This window comes from Cydia pomonella, chromosome 2, assembly GCF_033807575.1.
Source record: "Cydia pomonella isolate Wapato2018A chromosome 2, ilCydPomo1, whole genome shotgun sequence".
NCBI classification, from domain to species: domain Eukaryota; kingdom Metazoa; phylum Arthropoda; class Insecta; order Lepidoptera; family Tortricidae; genus Cydia; species Cydia pomonella.
The window spans coordinates 1169901-1190337 of record NC_084704.1 but is presented as its reverse complement, the minus strand read 5'-3'; the positions used below and the strand labels follow the sequence as shown (position 1 = coordinate 1190337).

The 20437-nt window shown below is 37.0% G+C and overlaps 3 protein-coding genes across 4 annotated transcripts; 2 read left to right on the top strand and 1 right to left on the bottom strand.

The window, feature by feature from the left end:
* Positions 1 to 995: 995 nt before the first annotated feature.
* LOC133530904 (uncharacterized) lies at positions 996 to 7655 on the bottom strand. 2 transcript variants are annotated; one of them, XM_061868982.1, is made up of 8 exons: positions 7501 to 7655; positions 5879 to 6239; positions 5267 to 5398; positions 4740 to 4846; positions 4029 to 4190; positions 2662 to 2873; positions 1911 to 2022; positions 996 to 1418 (listed from the first exon to the last, which is right to left on the bottom strand). In XM_061868982.1, exons 1-8 carry the CDS (start codon positions 7576 to 7578, stop codon positions 1305 to 1307), a joined length of 1278 nt encoding a protein of 425 aa, XP_061724966.1. In that variant the 5' UTR covers positions 7579 to 7655; the 3' UTR covers positions 996 to 1304. The 2 variants fall into 2 exon arrangements, with proteins under 2 accessions (XP_061724966.1, XP_061724974.1); XM_061868990.1 differs by having other exon boundaries at positions 4740 to 4834.
* A 3522-nt stretch (positions 7656 to 11177) lies between these two features.
* On the top strand, positions 11178 to 13709 carry LOC133530880 (cyclin-dependent kinases regulatory subunit-like). The gene is made up of 2 exons (XM_061868939.1): positions 11178 to 11398; positions 12559 to 13709. The coding sequence occupies exons 1-2, from the start codon at positions 11340 to 11342 to the stop codon at positions 12779 to 12781; spliced, it is 282 nt and encodes a 93-aa protein (XP_061724923.1). The 5' UTR covers positions 11178 to 11339; the 3' UTR covers positions 12782 to 13709.
* An 810-nt stretch (positions 13710 to 14519) lies between these two features.
* Positions 14520 to 17833, top strand: LOC133515620 (ataxin-8-like). The gene is made up of 5 exons (XM_061848192.1): positions 14520 to 14575; positions 15951 to 16065; positions 16290 to 16379; positions 16545 to 16789; positions 17795 to 17833. The coding sequence occupies exons 2-5, from the start codon at positions 15981 to 15983 to the stop codon at positions 17831 to 17833; spliced, it is 459 nt and encodes a 152-aa protein (XP_061704176.1). The 5' UTR covers positions 14520 to 14575; positions 15951 to 15980.
* The last annotated feature ends 2604 nt before the right edge of the window (positions 17834 to 20437 follow it).

Here is a 20437-nt window from a genome sequence, read left to right as displayed (position 1 = left end):
ATGTTGCTTAATAGATGATAAAATCTGATTGAAGGCTTATATGGACGGTGCGAGAACTCGAATTAGAGTTTCATTACATTACGATATTCGATTGGTCGTTTGAATTGGATGTAAATGTAACCTCAATAGTCCACAATGTAGGTATGTATAATTGCATGCGAGTTGGTGCACCGTCTAAATGGGCCGTAATCTAGTCCACTTATAATTTGATTTACATTGAGATTAGATTAGACAGAACTAATTATCAATGTCAAGTACGAGTACATGTAACAGCTTTACGTTTTTTGCCTTTAAGTACTATGTACTTTACTTATTACAGAACTTTTTTATAGTCTTCGACATATTTATTATATATATCGACTTAAAAATAGCTAAGAACCCTTTTTGTATTATGTGTAAGTTAGTTTCATTTATTACCAAATACGCATACCAAATAAAAATAGGTAACTATCTAAGAACATAGATACATGTATACGTCTGGGTGTTCAATCCAATTCCAAGTAAAATAAAATATAGTTATCGATGTGCATTGTATGTTACTGGATTTAAAATTAAAATAAATCAATATTGATAATTATGTTTGATTTTTGTTGAACTCGGAGACAAACAAAAACATTTATTGAATACTCGTACTTAACCCAATCTCGCCTCGCCACCTCGTATACAAGTTACAGATTTGGTAAATAATTCTTTCCCATCGTATTTTCTCGGAATCGTTCGTATTCGTCATGTTACTTCAATCAACCACAGTACTTTTTGTATCGAGACTGACTGAAATAGCAAGACACGATCGTGCGTTTCCGTGAAAATACGATGGGAAAAGATTATTCACTACATCTGTACATGTTCCAGATATACAGTTCCATGTTTGTACAGTCAGCCAAGAAAGTGGTTTACCACTTTTCGACTCTGTTACTTGACAAATAGAAACGAAACGGTTGAAAAGTGGTAAACCACTTTCTTGGCTGACTGTACAACCTGTACAAAACAAGGAATAGAGATGAGAAAGGGTTGACTTTATTTTCTCATTATTAACACTGATATGTTTATTTGTCCTGATCTTTGATGTTCAATTCATACAAAATATAATTGGTAGATTTTTTTCTGGTAAGAATTGACTTATCTACTTTTCGCCCTTTGTCAAAAAATAAGACAATTTCCCCACAATAATAACTGGTTTATGGATATAAATAATCCTCGACGAAATGCACGAAAAGGCGCAGCCGAAAGGTTAAAATATGATGTCCTGAAGGGTCCCAATGAACCCAAGGCGCAAATCTTGTACCTATAGACCTAATTAAATCTTATAGAACTCCACCGTCCACTAGTTCTCTGACTAAATCTGTCATTTTCTTCCTGCACGCCGCATTTGACGTCGACACTGGGATCGATTCATTAGAAGACACTACTTCACTGTCCTGGAAAGAAAAACTTATATTGATTTAGGAGCAAATGTTAAACGTACGTACGTTACGTAAGCTATTTTTATTAAAGATATGCAGAGGTGATATTATTCTCTATTCGTGATTCGTGAATCACTCGCGAAATTTTGTTATATCAGGTATGTCAGACCACTCCGAGAGATTTTTATTCGCAATTTCAGGGTTGGTTCCTGCGTCTAAAACGCGCGATATTTACTTGTGGCAAATCATTGATGGCTTGACTGTGATGAGGCATATATAATAACAGCACATTTGGCGTCTCATCGCTGTCGCATTATGATTAGGTACAGGTCTAGAGCATGCCGAGGCCAATTCACCCGCCACGCCACGGTGGATAGTAGATCTAAACCTACCGTTAGGTTCGCTCGCTTACTGCATCGAAGACGACGCGAAATTTACTTGTGTGATATCATCGATGACTTGACTGTGATGAGGCATATAATAAGAGCACATTTTATATTTATTCACCTTAGCCTGGTAGAGATTTGGCGCCTCATCGCTGTCACAGGTCATGATCGGGTACATGTCTAGAGCTACACCAAGGCCAAATTTTCCGCTACGGTGGAACTCCTCTTGGAACCTTTGGAATAAAGAAACAAAACAATCAACAATAAATTATGAATTGGCAATTAAAGTGTGACTTTGACCACAAATCCTCTGCCAATAGGGAATATTACGCAAAACTCTGTGTAGGGGGCACCACTACCACAATCCATCACAATCTGAAGGTTTACCGCGAAACAAGAAAAGCGAAATTTCGTTATCTAACCTCTCTATCACTCTTGCTTATTCTAGCATCAATGCTATATTTTATTATCTGTGAAGCCTTGTCAAAACACAGTTTAAGGCACAGTATGTATAAATTACTCTATGGTTTCACAATAGGTGGTTGTTAACTGCTAGGCAGTTAGGCACCGACTCAGGTGTCGGTCATATTAAGCATATTTTACTAATAATTGTGAAAAAAACATTGCCTGTTTCAAGGATGGTCTCTTAAACCTCGTAAGTCTCCGCGTATAAACAATAACAAGTACTAATTCAATTCGAGTTTTGAAATCTTAGAGAAATAAAAGAAAGTTCCAAATTCAAACGCTCAAATATTGGCTTGGGTTTTACGTGGATTGTAAAAGTTACTCAGTATGGCATATATAATCACTTCGCAAAATAAGGCCGAGTTGAAAAATCATCATGCACATGGGCTGATGATGACTATACTTACATTTCGTTAAGCGTATCCTTATCCATCCCAGTAAACACCGAGCCATCGTCGCTTAATTCCACCAGTCTCTTATACAGCTCCTCGGAATAATACTCCAGGAGAGACGGCAGATGCTCTGTCCTCTGCTCTCTTGTCAGACACAGGTATAGAAGGTAGGCTAAATCGACGGCTGGGGACGCGTAACGGACTAGTTGGAAGTCTACTGTGACCATCTAGAAACAGCACATCATAATAATACTCTAGAAGAAACGGCAGATGATGTGTCATCTGCTCTGTTGTGAGACATAGGTATAAAAGGTAAGCTAAATCCACGGCTGGAGAGGCGTTACGGGCTAGTTGAAAGTCTACTGTGACCATCTAGAAACAATCTAGAAATAGAGCACATAATAATACTCTAGAAGAGATCAGATGCTCCGTACTCTTTTCCTCATTTCCATAATGGGCCATGCAATAAGAATATCTTATACCTTTAAACGAGCAATTCTTGTATATATATATATATTTCCGGGATCTCGGAAACGGCTCTAACGATTTTGCTGAAATTTGGTATATGGGGGTTTTTGGGGGTAAACAATCGATCTAGATTAGTCTTATGTTTGGGAAAACGCGTGTTTTCGAGTTTTCATGCGTTTTTCTTTCGTCGCAGAATATGGTCGCTAATTTCATGTTGCCGGCCACTGTCCGTCTGGTCCAGCGGGTTAAGACGCGGACTGCTAAACGAGTGTTACGGGTTCGAATCTCGCCCGGTGACTAACTTTTGTTTTTTTTATATGTTCAAGTTTATATATATATTTTTAATTTTTATTGTTTTAGACAAGTTTAATTTAGTAAAAAAACTGTAGTTAAGATTATCACCTATACACCACCATATTACAATAAATAGTTATAACCGAGCAAAGCTCGGTCGCCCAGGTACTTTTTAGTTAATATAGAATGTAACACAATATTTGTTTTAAAGGTGCATCCACACCTCAGCAGTTAACGTTTGTGGAGTAATTGTGGAACGATACTGTTACCGTGTTGCACAGTGTTAACTGTACCCCTAGTGTAAATAAATTCGATTTCCAAACGTGACGTACGCGTTTGCGTTTAGTCTCATTTTGTATTGGATTTCGAAAGAGCGCGCCAAGCGGGACGTTTTGGAACCTCAAAATCCTATACAAAATGAGACTTAACGCAAACGCGTTCGTCACGTTATGATGTCGATCAAAGTTACACTAGGGGTACTGGTGTGGGGATCTGTGGATGCACCTTAAATAACTGTGCCACTATTGTCACTTGGACAACTACCCAGAACACAACAAAAACAACACATAAAATGTTGATCCAACCAATGTACTACATGTACACAGCTAACACATAGGTACCTCGGCGATGTCTCCATCCACGTATCGGAATAAAAAGTTATTGGTCCAACAATCACCATGGTTGATGACGGCTAAAGGCTCCCGCGGGATGACCAGAGAAACCATCATTTGGAAGAAAGTATCCTCACTGCAGAATTCGCGGAATTTCGACAGATATTTTTCCTGGGGGCAGAAACATTAAAGTAGTAAAGTAAGTACTTTAACTAAACACAGAAAAAGAAAACAAACAGAAAAAAACAAAGAACAGAAGAACACAACACACAGTAGTAGTAGTAAACTCTTCATTGTACAAAAATACATATTAAAAGTAACATACAATTAGTAAGAAGTACAAAGGCGAACTTATCCCTTTGAGGGTCTCTTCCAGTTAACCTTTGAGTAGATGAGAGGAGCGAGTGAAAAGAGAGTGAGAGGGAGTGAGAGTGAGAGTGGAGTGAATATTGAGTGAACCAACAAAAAAAACTGATACATATTTTAAAACAATCTTACGTGGTTGAACTAATTTTAATAAATGCAGAAACAATAAGTACAATTGAGCTAGACCAAGATAAGTCTGCAGCGATTTTGATAGCCCAGACTGTGGAAGTATTCTATGAAACGTCAAACTTGAATTATGATTATGAATAACGCGTAACACTTGCACAGTCTGTGCTGTCAAAATCATTAAACATGAAACTATCGCCATAAATAAAACACTAAGCCGCATAGTACCTTATCATCACAGTCTGCCAGCTCTTCTTCGACCATATCCACAGCGTTACGTGTCGCCTCTCGGTAGTAGGACTTATAGTAGTCCTCATTATCGCCTGTAAACAATACTGAACACAACACTATATTAGGGATAAGTAGAGATAGAGAAGAATAGACAATAGAGAATGATAAATTGTTCTAAAAATAAGAAGCTTAATGTGAAACAAGTGTTCAGAAAATAATGTTCAACGGGTTTAAAAGATAAAAAAAAGTTATTGGTTATTTCACAAAAAAGATACACGCCAAGGGGGCAGAGGGGAACAACATTTCTGTGAACTGCCCCCCCGCTTCTTGCCCATCACCTGGCGACGCTCGTGCATTGAGCACAATACAACATTATTGTACCCTCGATTAATTAATCAGGGGTTAACTTCCATGTAATTGAATAATAAAGAAAGTTTAATATATGAAAGTCTTGAAAGTTTAATATACATATAAACAAATAATCGATTGTAAGAAAACACGGAACTTTAAATCACTTGTCTTACCTTCTGAGATGCCATCCTGGACGTTAAGAAGTTCATAGAACGCTTCTGGGTCATAATGCTTCATGGCCAGTGACAGAGCGTGAAACTGCGAGAGATTCTTGAGGACAAAGTAGCACTGCTCGATAGTTAGCCCTAGAAACAACAATACAAAGTTCATGGCGGGCATCAGGATTTCCCCTAACATGTCAGGATTTTTGGTACTTTGTCAGATTGTGGGTGGACTTGGCAATTGTTAGGGTTTTTTCGAAATTTCAACTAGCCACTAGAAGCCATCTATTCATTTGGAGTTGTAGCTGTGTCTACAACAAAATCTTCCTGTGTCTATTGAATATGGTTGCGATTTAAGGGATTAGACTAGTCACCAATTTTATTAGCTTCGGTATTATATCTAAAATTTTCTTGCCAAAAACGAGTGCTTAATAAAGTTCTTTTGTCATAATATTCCATGGCAACTCTAATAGTGCAATCACACGGTTTAAGGAAGGAAGGTTTAGCCTGCTGGTAAAACGTACTTTAATTAATTGATAATTCCTACTTGTATTTATTATTGGAAATATTACTTATTACTGATCAAATTAAAATTAATAATTCAAAGCAATTGTATTAACATACCTTGTCTTCTGTCTGGCATAACAAACCCTTGCTGCTTCAAGTCCTTCAAGATAACCAGATCATCCTGCGCCAGATAACACTTCGGTATCGCCTTGAACGGACTCTTTATCTTCCGTTGCTGCTGGAAATCATTCAACGCTGGCCAGATCTTGTTGTAAAAAGCCACTTCATTGCAGAATAACTCTTCGCTTTTGAAGGTTTTCCTTCGCTCTATGCTGTCTGGGAGGCATTTGTAGATGATGGAGCCTGTCCAAGGCTGTGCTGTTTCGCCATCTGGTGCTTGTTGCTTCTGGATGCCTTTCAGCTGGATACGGAAAACCATGGAGGTGTAATTGTCTCCACGTTTGGTGCCTGGGGCGCCCTAAAAACAAGCTCAAACTAAACTCAAAGGTTAACTGGAAGAGATTCCTTAAAGGTTATCCCTTTGTACTTAGCTTTTATTTATTCATTTAAACTTTATTGCACAATATAACAAATAAAGTCCAAATGGCGAACTTAATGCCTAAAGGCATTCTCTATCAGTCAACCATCAGGCTAAACAGAAACAGTAGTACGTGCAGGCACTAGACAAAAAAACAGAATAAGTAACTTAAAACAAGCAAAATAGCGATAATTAATATATACTAACGGTAATAAACTTACATAAATATACTATAATTAAATATACATACATATATAATAATGTATGTACCCAGTGCAAAAAATACCCTTCCTTTTCCGAATTATAAGTTACTTTTATTATGTGTTTTTGCACAATAAAGAGTTTACTACTAACTACTACTCCAACTACTACTACTAATACTACTACAACTACTACTACTACTAAAATACTCACAGTTTAGAAACCGTAAGAAAACCTAATTTTAGATATAATTAGGTATTATGCCTATGTAGAAGTAGCTTTCTTAATGTAAGAAAAAAAACGGACTAGTGCGAATCGGACTCGCCCACCGAGGGCTGGCCTGCAAATGTAACTATTTTTTTTACAAATTCATAGTTTTTAGATTTTTCCCTGTACTTATAAGTATGTAAGATGTTATTACTAGCCCAATTTAATTGTTCTAGGTCAACGGAAAGGATGGATTGTCGCAGTAGCGTCCCCTACACAGAGTTTCGCGTAATATTCCCTATTCTTACGTTTCTCCGATAATTTAGTAAATATATCTAATACTTACTTACTTACTTACTCCGTTGGCTCAGCGACCCAAAATGAGACTTGGCCTCCGACACAAGACAGCGCCACTTTTCTCGGTCCTGTGCCACCTCTCGCCAATTGTCGACTCGAAGCTCGCGCAGATCCGCCTCCACCATGCCGCTCCAGCGATATCTAGGGCGTCCGATAGGACGTCCTCCTGCTAGGCGACCCAGGTACGCTCTTTTTACGTTCCGATCTTCGTCCATTCTCTCAAGGTGGCCCAGCCAACGGAGTCTGTGGGCTTTACTTTACCACTAGCTAATTAAATATTATCCCCAACAGCAGGACAGTCTCCGCGTGCTTGTACTAAGTAAAATTAAATTCGAATTTTGGACTTTTATAAAAATAAAAGAGAGTTAAAAATTCAAAAGCACAAAAATTGACGTGGGTCAGTGGGACGAGGATAATACTAATTAGGTGAAATTACCTCAAAATCCTGTATAGTGACATCAGGGTAGTCGTCCCTGAGTAGGTCCTGAAGGAATTCCAATGTGATGTCACTCATATCGGCCGCGCTGGTTTACTGAGCACAGATTGAAAGTTGCGCCTGCAGCCGTGGTGTGGTGACCATGGTTTGGGATCATATTCATTTAAAAATAAGATAAAATTAAACAACGCTCTATAACTTGAACTCTAAATTGTTACCCTGATTTACTTCTGTCATGCTTCTAGCGACTAATTAATTATCTGTTATTTAATGAATCTGTATAATGTAATGTATGTGTTGTATAATGTAACTTATTGTATTTTTTTTTCCTCTGAAGACTAGTACTTAAATAGAATTTAAGTATGGCTCATGATTTCATTTTCTTTATGCTGTTAGTATGTACGTTAACATTATGTACTTAATAATGAACCTCCAGGTCTATGATTTTTAAGTATGTTAAGTACTCTACATTGTACTTCAAATCCATTTGTATATGTGACTGTTTGTGTTCTAAATAAATTTAAAAAAATAAAATTAATATTATATTTATTGTTAATCGTAAAACGTACTCGCAGATGGCCAAGATACAGGCTCAGTCTAGTTTGGTCACTGATAACTTACTAATATTGTAAAACCTGTTTTTGTGAAATATTTATTTTCCAACTGTTAACCTCTATTCCATCTCGTTTTGCAAGGCACAGATGGGAATCGGTGTTTGTCGCAGGCTAAAGTATGGCCGCGGTCACGTGGTGCGGAAAAAAATGGGAATACATCCGTTTTGCTGATGATGCAACGATTGTAACACGTCTTTAACAGTTTCGGCTGACGCTGAGTAAAAACCAAAACTTTTCAGTTCGACACTATTTTTTTACCCAAAAGGCAGGCAATATGGGGACAATAACATTCAATGGATAGTAATAAGTAAGTAAATATTATTTTTTGTGCACCATACAGTTAAAAATAGTCAGGAAATGAAAAAACACTTAAAAGCTAGGTAACAACAGGCGGTCTTATCGCTAAGAAGCAATAGTACCTCCTTAGAGTAGATTTATTTTTTATTTCTTAGGAAGTCAACTTAAGACTGTCACATATTATGAGGTTAGGTATACCTTATTTATATTTGACCAAATACCCTATCTATATAGAGTATATTTGGTCCAATGTTTACCAAATTAAAATGGCAGATAAATTTTTCGATATTTCTCAACCAGATTTCCTGACACTCAACTTGATCTTGACGTGTATGATCCGCTCCAAAGATACAGTACTGAGAACAGTTCTTCAGCTGGGTCACATCCTTACACGACATTAATTTATTGTTCCTTACTTACCAAGGCGCATGATACCTATCTAGAAGATTATTGTACCTAATCGACATAATTCAGATAAGGACGACTATTGCAGTTATTATGTCAGTAATCTATACCTTAACGATTCTAATCCATGCGTTTTATGTTAACTATTGTCCTGTCCAGTACCGTTATCATACAGCCCCTACAGGAGGGTTATGTTAATCTGTGCTGCCTGGGGTCTAAATTGGATAATGACCCAATCACCTCCATTTATTACGTATATGCACCGCGTTTCCGCACACAGAGGTCCCAGCCAAAATCGACGATGAGAACATTGCTCAAAACTGTCCCAGTTGCATCATTGGGCGTTTTTATACTGTATCCCGAGCATCCGTGGCAACGACACGATTTATCGTCACGACAAAGCAGGGAACCAAAATGTTTGAGATTACTTTTATACAATCGTTGACGATATCGTTTGCGATTTACCATTACCGTCCATGCACGATAGGCCGATTTTATTTAATTCAATTAAATATCTTTATTTCAGAGTACCATGACCCCATAGACGAGGTGATAGTTACACACCTAAATCTAAGTTATAAATAATATATATATACCGAAATACGCCTTTATCTTGTTCAGTTCAGAAACAGAATAAAGGGCAGTCATAATTTTCCGCAATGACTTTTAAAATGCAGTTGGGGCTCAGTCTGATTCGTCACAAAACATACCCGAGGCATTGCATTTCCCGGGAAAGCCCCGTTACCGTGTCGCGACATGACTTATTGTCACGACACAGCGGTCATGAAAGGTTGGTAACTCGGGGAGGATATCGTCGACGATAGAATAAAAGCGACTCCATACAATCTCATATATTTTGGTCACCTGCCTTTTTGTGACGATACTTTTTGTGGTCGGCTCTTTATCATTTGTCATCATGCCTGTCACGTTCTAACAAGTATGTAAGTGCGATAGTGACAGGCATAGTTACAAGTGATAAAAATGGATCCATGCTGCCATCGCAGATCAACAATTTCATGTCACTCGGAATAAAATTACGTTCTCTTTTTAAAATATAGTTTACATTACAACCTTTGAAATCCACTAAACATGCTTATTGTGGTAGTTATATGGCCTTTCCACGATGATCCATTTATTACGCATCTAGTAGCATATTCATTAAATTATGTTACATACTTACAACATTTCATTCTAACAAATCGTGATACAATTATCTCCTGGCTAACCAGAAGCCAGGCCAGAAGGTACCTATAGAAAAAAATACATCCCACAAACCACAAAAAACATTTTCTGTCAAAAAGCTATCAGATCTTATGTAGAGTCAAGCTTCTAACTCTACAAGCTGTAACTTCACACACTCTACACCTTATATAGGGACCGTGCGCGTTGGAGGGTCTGCCATCTTGTGGGCTACATCGGAACAAAAAACATCGCATTTACGCCTCGCGCCAAAAATCTGACGGCTCCTGTGCTGCCTCCTACAGTTCATGCACGCTCCCTATAGTCAAAATATGTGGCTTGGCCGCCGGCGAGAAAAGGTAGGTAATAGTGTCCTTGCGCGTCACTTGGCTAGTCTTGGCGGGGACACTACTGTACCTATACTTAGTACAGTAAGTAATTATTTTCTTGGTGTATTTAAATGTTGACTGGAAGAGACTAAAGTAAAAGTGTAATAAAGGTCTGTACGTTCAAGCTTCAGCTCTGCCAAACTACAGATTTTGTTAGTAGAAAAAGGCGGTAGGTAAATTAGGAAACGGTTCGCGCGACAAAATTTGAATAGGGTTGTTCCCTGTGTTATAGGTCCCAGCCATATTTCGAATTTGGCATTGGCATCTTTTTAAACTGACAAAATGGTTTGCCAGACTATGTGTGGAAGGCGATGATTCTATGTATTATGGTTTCCTTGCATAGTTTAGCAAATAGTTAGGAACCATCCATTTTACTCTTTACATATCGAGAAGATTCTATCATGATCTACAATTGACTTTCACCAGCTTTTCACCACCAAGCTTAAGTTACCAGAGTATAAATTTAAGTTTATTTAAACCAGTTTGATAATAGATTTTCTGACTTAAAAATTTACACGGTTTAAATTTTCGTGAAATGGATTACAAAATGTTGTCAAAGTCACTTTGACAGTCCATCCCTCCATAATAGAATGTCGCTCTGAAACACGTCCTGTTTATTACGGAAACACTATTTTTTATTCCAAAAATGTAAACATTGTCTGTTTTTGAAAACAATTAATACTTATTCCATACTTTTTCTAATGAAATTTAATAAAAGTTACAGACTTTTTACAGTTAAATTACAAAGAGTACGTAGGTTGATGATTGATGACATGCAACAATGTGTGTTTTGAACGTTTCTCATTGACAGTAATGACAGTTGCCGGTCGCACTAAAAAAGTTGAATGTGATAAACGAACGTTTCTAATCGAGTCAGCTGAAAAAACCTTACGTTTATTTTAATACATCAAAACATTTTCACCTTGATAATTACTGTGTTGAAGCGGTGACCAAGATGCCCGTAGACCAGATTCAATACTCTGAAAGATACAATGATGACGTTTATGAATATAGGTAAGGAATATTTTCCATGTTTTAGTTAATATCTGATTATATTTAGCCGAGATTTTTTTCTTAATTCAAATCTTAGGTCCTTTGCCATGTATGCCTATGAGTTGTGCCTTATAAAATATCATAATTATAAGACAAATTATAGTTTCGTGTCGACATATTGTCCACGTAATCCGAGAGTAACTATCACTTTTACCTTACGTAGGTGTCCAGTAGGTAGAGGACAATTTTAGCTACATCTGCCTAGTGTGTCTGTTCTAACGTGGTTTTAATGTTGTCTACTTAACTAGCTATAATGCAACTCAATTTACAATTCGTATATGAAAACAACCAGTATTCGTTTGCTAGCCTTAAACTGTCCCAATATAATAACTGCATTAGGTACATGAAAGTATCAGTATTAGGCGATACCCTCCTAGGACTAATCTATTTTGTAGTTTTTTTGTGTAACTACGGGTTCCAAATTCAAAGACGATACAACTGTCATTGGGTTTCAGGAGGTTAAACATATCCAGTAAATTGCCCAATGTGTTTAATTTGTTTATTAAACCTTTATTGCATAAAAGAAAACTTTACAATACCAAAGGTGGACTTAATGCCATAAGGCATTCTCTACCAGTCAACCTAAAGGCAAAGCAGTGAGATTAGAAAACATAAATATATAGATAAAACACTTTTTTAATCTTATCAGTATGACTTGCAATCTCATTATCATTCAGGTATGTTGGGGTGTGAATGAACAGTTTAAAATTAACATCAAAATTTCATATTCAAGCACTTGGTGTCATTTTAAAATGTTGTTTTTAGATCTTAATAAATTATTTAGTGTGAGTTTTTATACATTATGTATTATAGTTAACTAATACAAGTATCCAAAGCATTACCAAAATTATAATTGTTTTTTTTTTTTAAACATTTATTCTTATTTAATTTAGGGTCTCCATTTACTCTTCAATGCTAGAGTTCCAAACATTGTGAACAACTATTTAGGAGAAAAAATTATAATTTTACAATTAAAAATAATAATGATTTAATTGGTACAGAGTTGGGAATTCTATCTAAATATCCACCAAATTTTATCGAAATCTGAGTAAAAATAAAAACAAAAATAAGACAAAATAAATATTGGCCTAAAATATACACACAACAATTCTCTGTTACAGGCATGTCATCCTACCTCCTGATATTGCTCGGCTAGTGCCCAAGTCCCATCTGATGACGGAGACAGAATGGCGGAACCTCGGAGTGCAGCAGTCCCCCGGTTGGCTCCATTTCATGGTTCACAACCCGGAGCCCCATGTCCTGCTGTTCCGGAGACCACGGACGGACATCCAGCCACCGGTGAACGGGTTAGATAGTAATACAAGCTCAACTGTCAAAGTATAGATTTAGAATGTGGGTGTTTTGTCTAGAATTAAAAATTTGGTATAATATATTAATTCTAGCCACTCATCAATTTACTTGCGTAAGTTTAGACTTTCACAAATACGAGTTATATTGAAGTGACCACCAGTACGCTTGTACAAATGACAAATATCATTCCTGTCAAAGTAAGCGTCCAGGTGTGTTGTTCCTTCTACCTTTTTCGAAAGTTGTACAAGTCCAAAATTTGCGCAAGTGTCTTCGAAAATATCGCTTCATGTGTGGCTAGCATAATGAAGATGGGAGGAGACATGAGGGAATTGGTTCTCTTCATCATTCTGCTGAATGTTGTTGGTTTATTCCCGTATGTCTCCTCTCGTCTACATATCAGAGGACAGCCTAATGCAATGCATCATCTTGTACAGTTGCCTCATTGACAAGGCGTTAGAGTGCACGTTCGATATCTCTGATGGCGACTATACATAGTCAACTTTATGTCAAACTTATTATTTGAAAGTCTAAACAAAACATTACATAAAATAATTTTATCATCCTTGAAATTAGCAATATCATTTTAAATCAACTAATCATTGAGGTCATGAATGTATCTGAAGTTTTATCAATTGATAATGACTAAGGTAATGCATGCATAATTCTCCAAAACGAAATGGCGCAGCTGTATGTAATGGATGTATAGCATCGTTCGCAGACGTTTCTGCTTATTAAAAAATAATTTGGAGATCTCTTGTTGATTTATGACTTTTATGAATAATATTCTAATTCCAAGGATTTTTTGTTATGATTAATTTCCTTACTTATTATATGAAATATTTAAACATGTTAAACGACTGAATATTGTAAAGCTGTGGAGTTTATGTGATAGTTTATAAAGTAAGGATGCTACCGAAGAATTCCGTACATTGACCTGCTTGGTCCTACACGCATATTGCTGTCCCGCGGATGATGCAAGCGCTCAATGCTACTATGCGAGCTGGACAGCAATATAATTATGCACATGCGAGTAGAGTATAATTGAGGTTTTTGGCTCAAAAAAAGAGGTGTTTTAAGTGTAGTTGGAAAAGAGTGTTTACTATGGAGATAAAGGGCGCATGTGAATTGACCAGCCGCAAAATGCGATTTTATCTTGGTATTCATGAAATGTGCTGAGGCTCTCAGCTCATGTAAAAGTATGTTTTAAGTGCTGTTGGTTTTTATCGTTGTGGTGGGTGATTGCGTGTGTTTGCTATGGGTGTGAACTTTGATAAGAGTTTTCCCAACTGCAAAATAACATTTTAACGTGGTAATTAAGAAATCATGCAATGTTTAGTTCTATTTTATAGTTCACATTTGCTGGAAGGATGTTATTAATGTTTATCTAAAACAGGATATGTGTGGACGGCGGGTCTAGGTTCTATATCAATTGTATATGAATAAATGCGATGGCCTATAAAATTGTTTGAAAATAGGACTTTATAAACGGTAAAAACAGTATGTTGGTTGGTAATTGAGCAACATCCTTTGTGAGCATCTAGTTTCAGATAGGATTCAGTTCACAGTTCGTTTTAAAACCTAGTGGAGTTAACATTGTCTACATTACATTAAGTATGTTTATTTCTAATTATATACCGTTAGTGGTCTTGTTGCAATTACAATCGCCTATGAACACGGATAAAAAAAATGTTACTATTACCAGCAAGGAAAATTATTACTTTCCTTCGTGTGCTAGTAAAGCGTGGATTATAAAGAAAGTGTTTGTAATGAAGCAAGATGGTGTAACACCGAATGATCAATTAAAATGGTACATCAATTTGCGAATGGGTAAGCATGGTACAACTACTACTGCTACACCCCTCACAGTGGTACGTGTGAACCGTGATGAGGTTGTAAATTTACCTTTATGTAGCAACGGTGAGATGATAGTGTTCGAGATGGAGTTGATTGCTGAGTCGACTAGTACTGCTACTACTATGGAGAAGATGGGAACACGTGTTAAGCGTGAGACACAGATGAAGCAATCATGGTCAGGGAATGAGTATCATCAAGTAATAACTGATGGGGCGGGTATAGAACTAACTGTGCGAATAAACAGACCGTATCTTAATCCTTCAAGTTCTCCAGTACGTGATACTTCACCAATACCAACTGTACCAACAATGGTGTGGACGACTACCAGAATGCCTACGGCAAGAAACATGCGTACGCCGGCTGCGAGAAAGAGACCTGTGAAATTAAGTGAAAATTGTCGCCGGTATGCTGCATTGTTAAGACAAACAATGAATTGGGGCTATGAAGAATTGAGGCGAATAGATGAAAGGTCTGATGATGAGGTATTTTGTACTAATCGTCTGCCAGGTACAACGGAATCATACGAGTATCCGTAATAATTGTGTAAATATTTAGGTGAGTATTTTTGTTACCGGAACTGATAATTTTACCGCAATGTTTTATCATGAGGTGACCATAGCTGTATCAATCGTGAGACCTATTTTATCTTTATGTAACTAGGCTGTTATCTATACCATACTGCGTATAAAAGACAGTAATTATGCTTCACAAGCACATTCGGGCTGGGGTTGCGTGTCGAGTAAACATACTTATTTGAGGTATTTATATATTTTACCATGAGTAATACCGATACATTAGATAAATTGAAAACTAAGGCTCACATAACTACATGGTTAAAGCCTAAAAATTTGGCAATTAAAAAACAATATCCTATTATAGATTGCTATCAAGTACCAAGTAAATTTCAAGCGGATAAAATGGAAACGGTTGTAGTTTTAAAAGAGGGGCGACTGTCTTTGCCTTGTCGGTTCGAGGGTTTAGATGCGGAAGATGTAGATAATTTAAAAAGCGGTAAATACGCGATTACTAACTATGGGGCTAAGGGGAAGACGCATAAATTAGAATTCTCCCTTCTGGATCCTAGAGATTCCGAGTGAGAGATGTGATGTAAGTGTTTTAATATCTTTATTATTGTATTTATTTTAGTATAGTTTGTCTGTGTGCGTGTGTGTGTGTGTGTGTGTGTGTGTGTGTGTGTGTGCGCGTGATTGTATGTATGCATGCTTGTCTCTTCCAGTTTAGTAGTCATAGCAACAGTAAAATAAATAAAAAAGAAATGTATATTCACACATCATTTATTTTTTCTAAGTATTGTATAAAGTCTAATAATCTTTAATTTATTTTACAGACTAGAGAGAGAGACTACCTATATACCATAATGGAACAACAACAGGAGCAACCACAGAAACAGCAAGAACAGCAATCGCAACAACCACAACAGCAGCAAGAACAACATAAACGTGGTAAGCATATTGTTTTTTCGACTTAAACAATGGGGTAGTCAGTAGTCTAGTGGTTCAAGTAATGGACTATAAAACAGGCGGTTGCGGGTTCGAACCTCGTTCATACCATCAAGTTTTTCATAACTTATGTATGGAATGTTATTTAATATTTATCAATGACTTGGGGAGGGTGTATAGGGACTGTTAATGGCATAAAGAAGCTGATTAAAAACTGTATTCAACAGATGATATTGATGTGGAGAACCTGCCTCCCTCAGAGACACTGATGCAACAACCGCAGCAACAGCAGGAGTTCCAGCACCAACAATACCAAGGTAAGCATATCACCACTTTTTTGTTTGTGTCAATTCCTAACAATCAAAGAGACCGTCACTGTGTATGTGAGTAAGTGAGTGTTTGAGCCTGTTTGTATGTCTGTGTATGTGGGCGATAATTAAAAAAATATCAATAAAACTTATGGAAAAAAAATTATTCAACAGATCATGGTGATGGGGAGAACTCCCCTTCTTCGGAGGCAATGAGTCAACGACCGCAGCTGCAGCCATGGCAGGAGCCGCATCAATATCGCCTCGAGTGTTCGGAATCTGCTTGTGAAAGTGAAGATTCATTGGATCTGGAGACTTATCACCGAGATTGTAAAAGCAGATGGTTAAATGCATTCAGTCGGAATGCTATTTTACAACATTGGGTTCTTGAAATGCCGCTACAGACATTCTCAGCGGAGGTTAGTAGGCTTTTGCGAGATTTATTTATAGAAGGAGTGCCTGAATATGGCAATATATACCTTTTCCTTTTGATAGTAATGTGGGATGACATTCAATCTGAAATCGAAGAGGGGATAGGAGATCAGAATATTAACTTTGGAGATTGGTTGGGTTGTTTGGCGGAAGTGAATGCTGAATTATTTGCGAGAGTAGTATTCAGTGAAAATGATTTTAATTTTTTAGTCAATGTTATGCTTTGCGTGCTCGGCACGCATATAAAGAATTCTATAGAGTACTTCAAACGTGCTCATTGATGCTATTACTGTTGCTGTTTGCGAGATGTTTTTTATATATTTTCTTGTATGTAATCTCTTTCTCTCTCTCTCTCTCTCTCTGTATCTTACTAAGTAACTAAATGATTATATGTGATTTTTGTGTTTAATATTTAACATGCTACGCGAAATTGTGCTTTCTATATATATACATATATATTAATAAACATGTTATAGGATAAAAAAAACAGTGTTTCAATCAGTCTCCTATTTATTTTATTCACCAAAAAGATGACATGTTGTAAGATTTTTATACCAAGTCTTTTCTATCAATCCAACTCTTTTCATTGAGTCCAAGCCACTTGACATATACTTTGCTTCCTTTACGTTTCAAAACTTTCTCCACGAGGTAAATATCATGATGTTTAGTTTGTTGAAGTTCCTTTTCATAGAAACAACCCGAGATTGTTTCACCTTTAGAATCGCTAAGTAAGTATGTCACCGGATTTGTAGTTTGCACTTTAGTAACGGTAAACACTTCAGTAGTCCAGTTAGCAGTATAGCCCTTAGAAAATGCTGACTTATATTTGCTTATCCTCACATGGTCACCAACCTTGAACTTGGCCTTAGGTTTTATCTTAATATGATTATAGACTGTATGTAGAAGCTCTTTAGAGTTGTGTTCATTTACGTTTATCGGCGCCATGCCTATAGTACGATGTGTTGTAGTATTGTAGCGGTTATTGATAACAGATATCAGCCGAGACCAATTGTATGAACCGTTTAAGCTAAACTGTTGCCAAAGCCAATGTTTTAAGGTTCTAATTAGTCTCTCCACAATTGAAGCCTTCATAACACTAAAAGTAGAGTAATGGTTTATGTTGTAATGTGACATGAGCGATTTGAACTTTGCGTTAAAAAATTCCTTTCCATCATCTGACTGAATGTTCTTGGGTTTTCTACCACCGTTTAAAATGCTATTCATCGCTTTCACAACATCATCAGCGTTCTTAGACTTTAACGGTTTTAACCATGCATACTTTGAAAAGGTATCAATACATGTTAATATATACTTGTAACCGTTATTCTCTCTAGAGTAGTTTTGCATGTCAATCAGATCGATTTGCCAAGTGTCGTCAAGCCCTCGCTGTATGAATCGTCTGCGTGGAAAGTTCTTGCTTGCATATCTATGTATTTCTTTCACTACTTGAGCTTTACTCATCATAAAAGTTGTTGTATTATACCTTTTGTGGGGTAATACGCCGTTTCATTGATGATTGAGTGGTGGTAGCTGCAGTGGTAGTGGTGGTTGTGGTGGTGGTAGCTGACGGTTGTTGAGGCGTTAACGTCGTTATTCGGGCAGTTAATTTATCAACCTTTTCTTTTAAACCGTTTACATTCTTAGCAACCGATTTAATCTTGCCGAGCAGAAGCTGATTTAATTCATCAAATTGTGCTTTGTTTAAAACGTCTCCTTTTAAAACACCTCTTGCAACGTAACTCAACCGTCTATCACCAAAATTAATATAATCTTTTTCCACTTTTATAGAGGTAGATCCTTGCGGGCTTAAGGAAGAGGAGGAGGAGGATGACTTATCCAAGTAATGACCAAACTTGTTGAGAGGCATGATGATACTAAACGGTGGTGTATAGTGATAGCATCCTTTATAAGCGGTGATACCGGAAGCTGGTGCAGCGGTTTAATCGAACTGATGAGGCAACTGGTGTGTTAACAGATCTGCTAAGAGACTCGCCCAACCTCTTATCAGTTAACCGGCTCTCAATCAGATCACTTCAAAATTATACCGCTCTCTATCAGTTCCTCAACAATAGCATTTATTTCATTAGTATGCGAGGTGTTACCGGCACTCTGCGAGGCGATTAATAATCGTAGCCTGTCTACAATTTCGTTTGGATCATCCCAGTAGATGTAATCGGTGTTGGGATAAAAACGTTTGGTTGTAATTGAGTTAGAATATAAACAACCTCCCTCCTTAACTTTCTTAGTTTCATGCATGTGTTTAATATACATCAGATACTTAAAACTCTTGTTTCCGTTCACTTGATTGTTAGGTAAAAATCCACGACGATGTGCGTTTGTTATATTAATAATTTTGTTATAATCCTTTACATCATTTCGAGAAATCATTTTTTTATCTGGTATCTTTTTAAAGATGAGCTCCAACAGTCCTGCTGTTAAATTAAAGGTAAAGTCTTTCACGTGGAGTTTTTCGTCTGTTATTTGAATTGGACTGTTTCCGATAAACATACAATTTTTACCTCCACACCCCTTTAAGTAAACACCAAAAGGTATTTTCTTATATTTTAAAAGATAATTCATGTAACGTTGATTACCATCGCTCCTATTCATCACGTCCGGTGATAACAGTGCTGGTAATGGTTGAGGCTGTGCTTCACTATCCTCAATTTCTGTTGAAACATCTCCATCAGTGCTGAGGGCAGATTGCATCATTTCATTTTCACTACTCTCATCCTCTTCTTCCTCCTGTTGCTCCATTCCCTCATCTTCTTGAGGTTGATTAAGCATCAATCTGCTCAAACGGCTGACTGGTTCATTTTTAAAATTTGTTTTTGGTATTGGCGTGGAAGCTTTAATGTTGAATTTTTCCAAGTTTGTCGTTTTAATGGTCCCTTTCTTCTTCTTATTATAATTGTTATTCAAAGCTTCAGTTACCAAAGTGTTTAGTGGTTTTGTTATAGGTTTAAACGTTTCCTCCAACGAAGTGGATAGCAACGACTTGTCTGTTTGTAATGATTTTACCTTTTTCTTCACGCTCTCGACGGATTTTAAGAGTTTCCGTTTTAATTCTTTATCGCCGAATAACGCATGTTGAGGTTGTTCACCGGCAAGAGACATTATGAAACTAATATCATAATTAATACGTTAACCTCATATATATACATCATAACCATCACTCCACTATTATAAAGGTGTCGAAACCTTTACGATATCGTCCCTTGTTTATATCTCTCTCCCTGTCAATAGTTACAAAATTGTACTTTTTCTGCCAACATTCACGACATACATCTTTGAATTGTTCCCAAGACATGTCCGTGTTCACATGATCATTGTACGCATGTCTCAGATTTAAATCGTCTTGTTTGAAAAGCAATATTAAGTTGGCGTTATCACGGACCAGCTGTTTTGGAATTTTGCTATAAGTTTGACATAAATAGAAACAATCCAACCATCGATGACGGCCCATCGCAAAGTACTGTCGCACTGCGTCTTGATCTTCCAAAGCCACATCATCGAATATGACAACACTGTCTTCAGCGGCTTCTTCAGGTGGAACGACTTCACTCTTATCGGTGAACGTGTGAAACGGTATGTTGTCACATTGTTCCAGAACTTTACCCAGAAACTCGTACTTC

Bases quoted from the DNA above. Each gene is read 5' to 3' on its own strand.
- LOC133530904 (XM_061868982.1), bottom strand. From the start codon at position 7,578: ATGAGTGACATCACATTGGAATTCCTTCAGGACCTACTCAGGGACGAC. The intron at 4,847-5,266 runs GTAAGACAAGTG...TGTTGTGTTCAG, and splicing joins CCAGGATGGCATCTCAGAAG to TATTGTTTACAGGCGATAAT. The intron at 2,874-4,028 runs GTACCTATGTGT...TGCTGTTTCTAG, and splicing joins TGGATGGAGACATCGCCGAG to ATGGTCACAGTAGACTTCCA.
- LOC133530880 (XM_061868939.1), top strand. From the start codon at position 11,340: ATGCCCGTAGACCAGATTCAATACTCTGAAAGATACAATGATGACGTT. The intron at 11,399-12,558 runs GTAAGGAATATT...TCTCTGTTACAG, and splicing joins GATGACGTTTATGAATATAG to GCATGTCATCCTACCTCCTG.
- LOC133515620 (XM_061848192.1), top strand. From the start codon at position 15,981: ATGGAACAACAACAGGAGCAACCACAGAAACAGCAAGAACAGCAATCG. The intron at 16,380-16,544 runs GTAAGCATATCA...ATTATTCAACAG, and splicing joins CCAGCACCAACAATACCAAG to ATCATGGTGATGGGGAGAAC. The intron at 16,790-17,794 runs GTTAGTAGGCTT...TATTGATAACAG, and splicing joins TACAGACATTCTCAGCGGAG to ATATCAGCCGAGACCAATTG.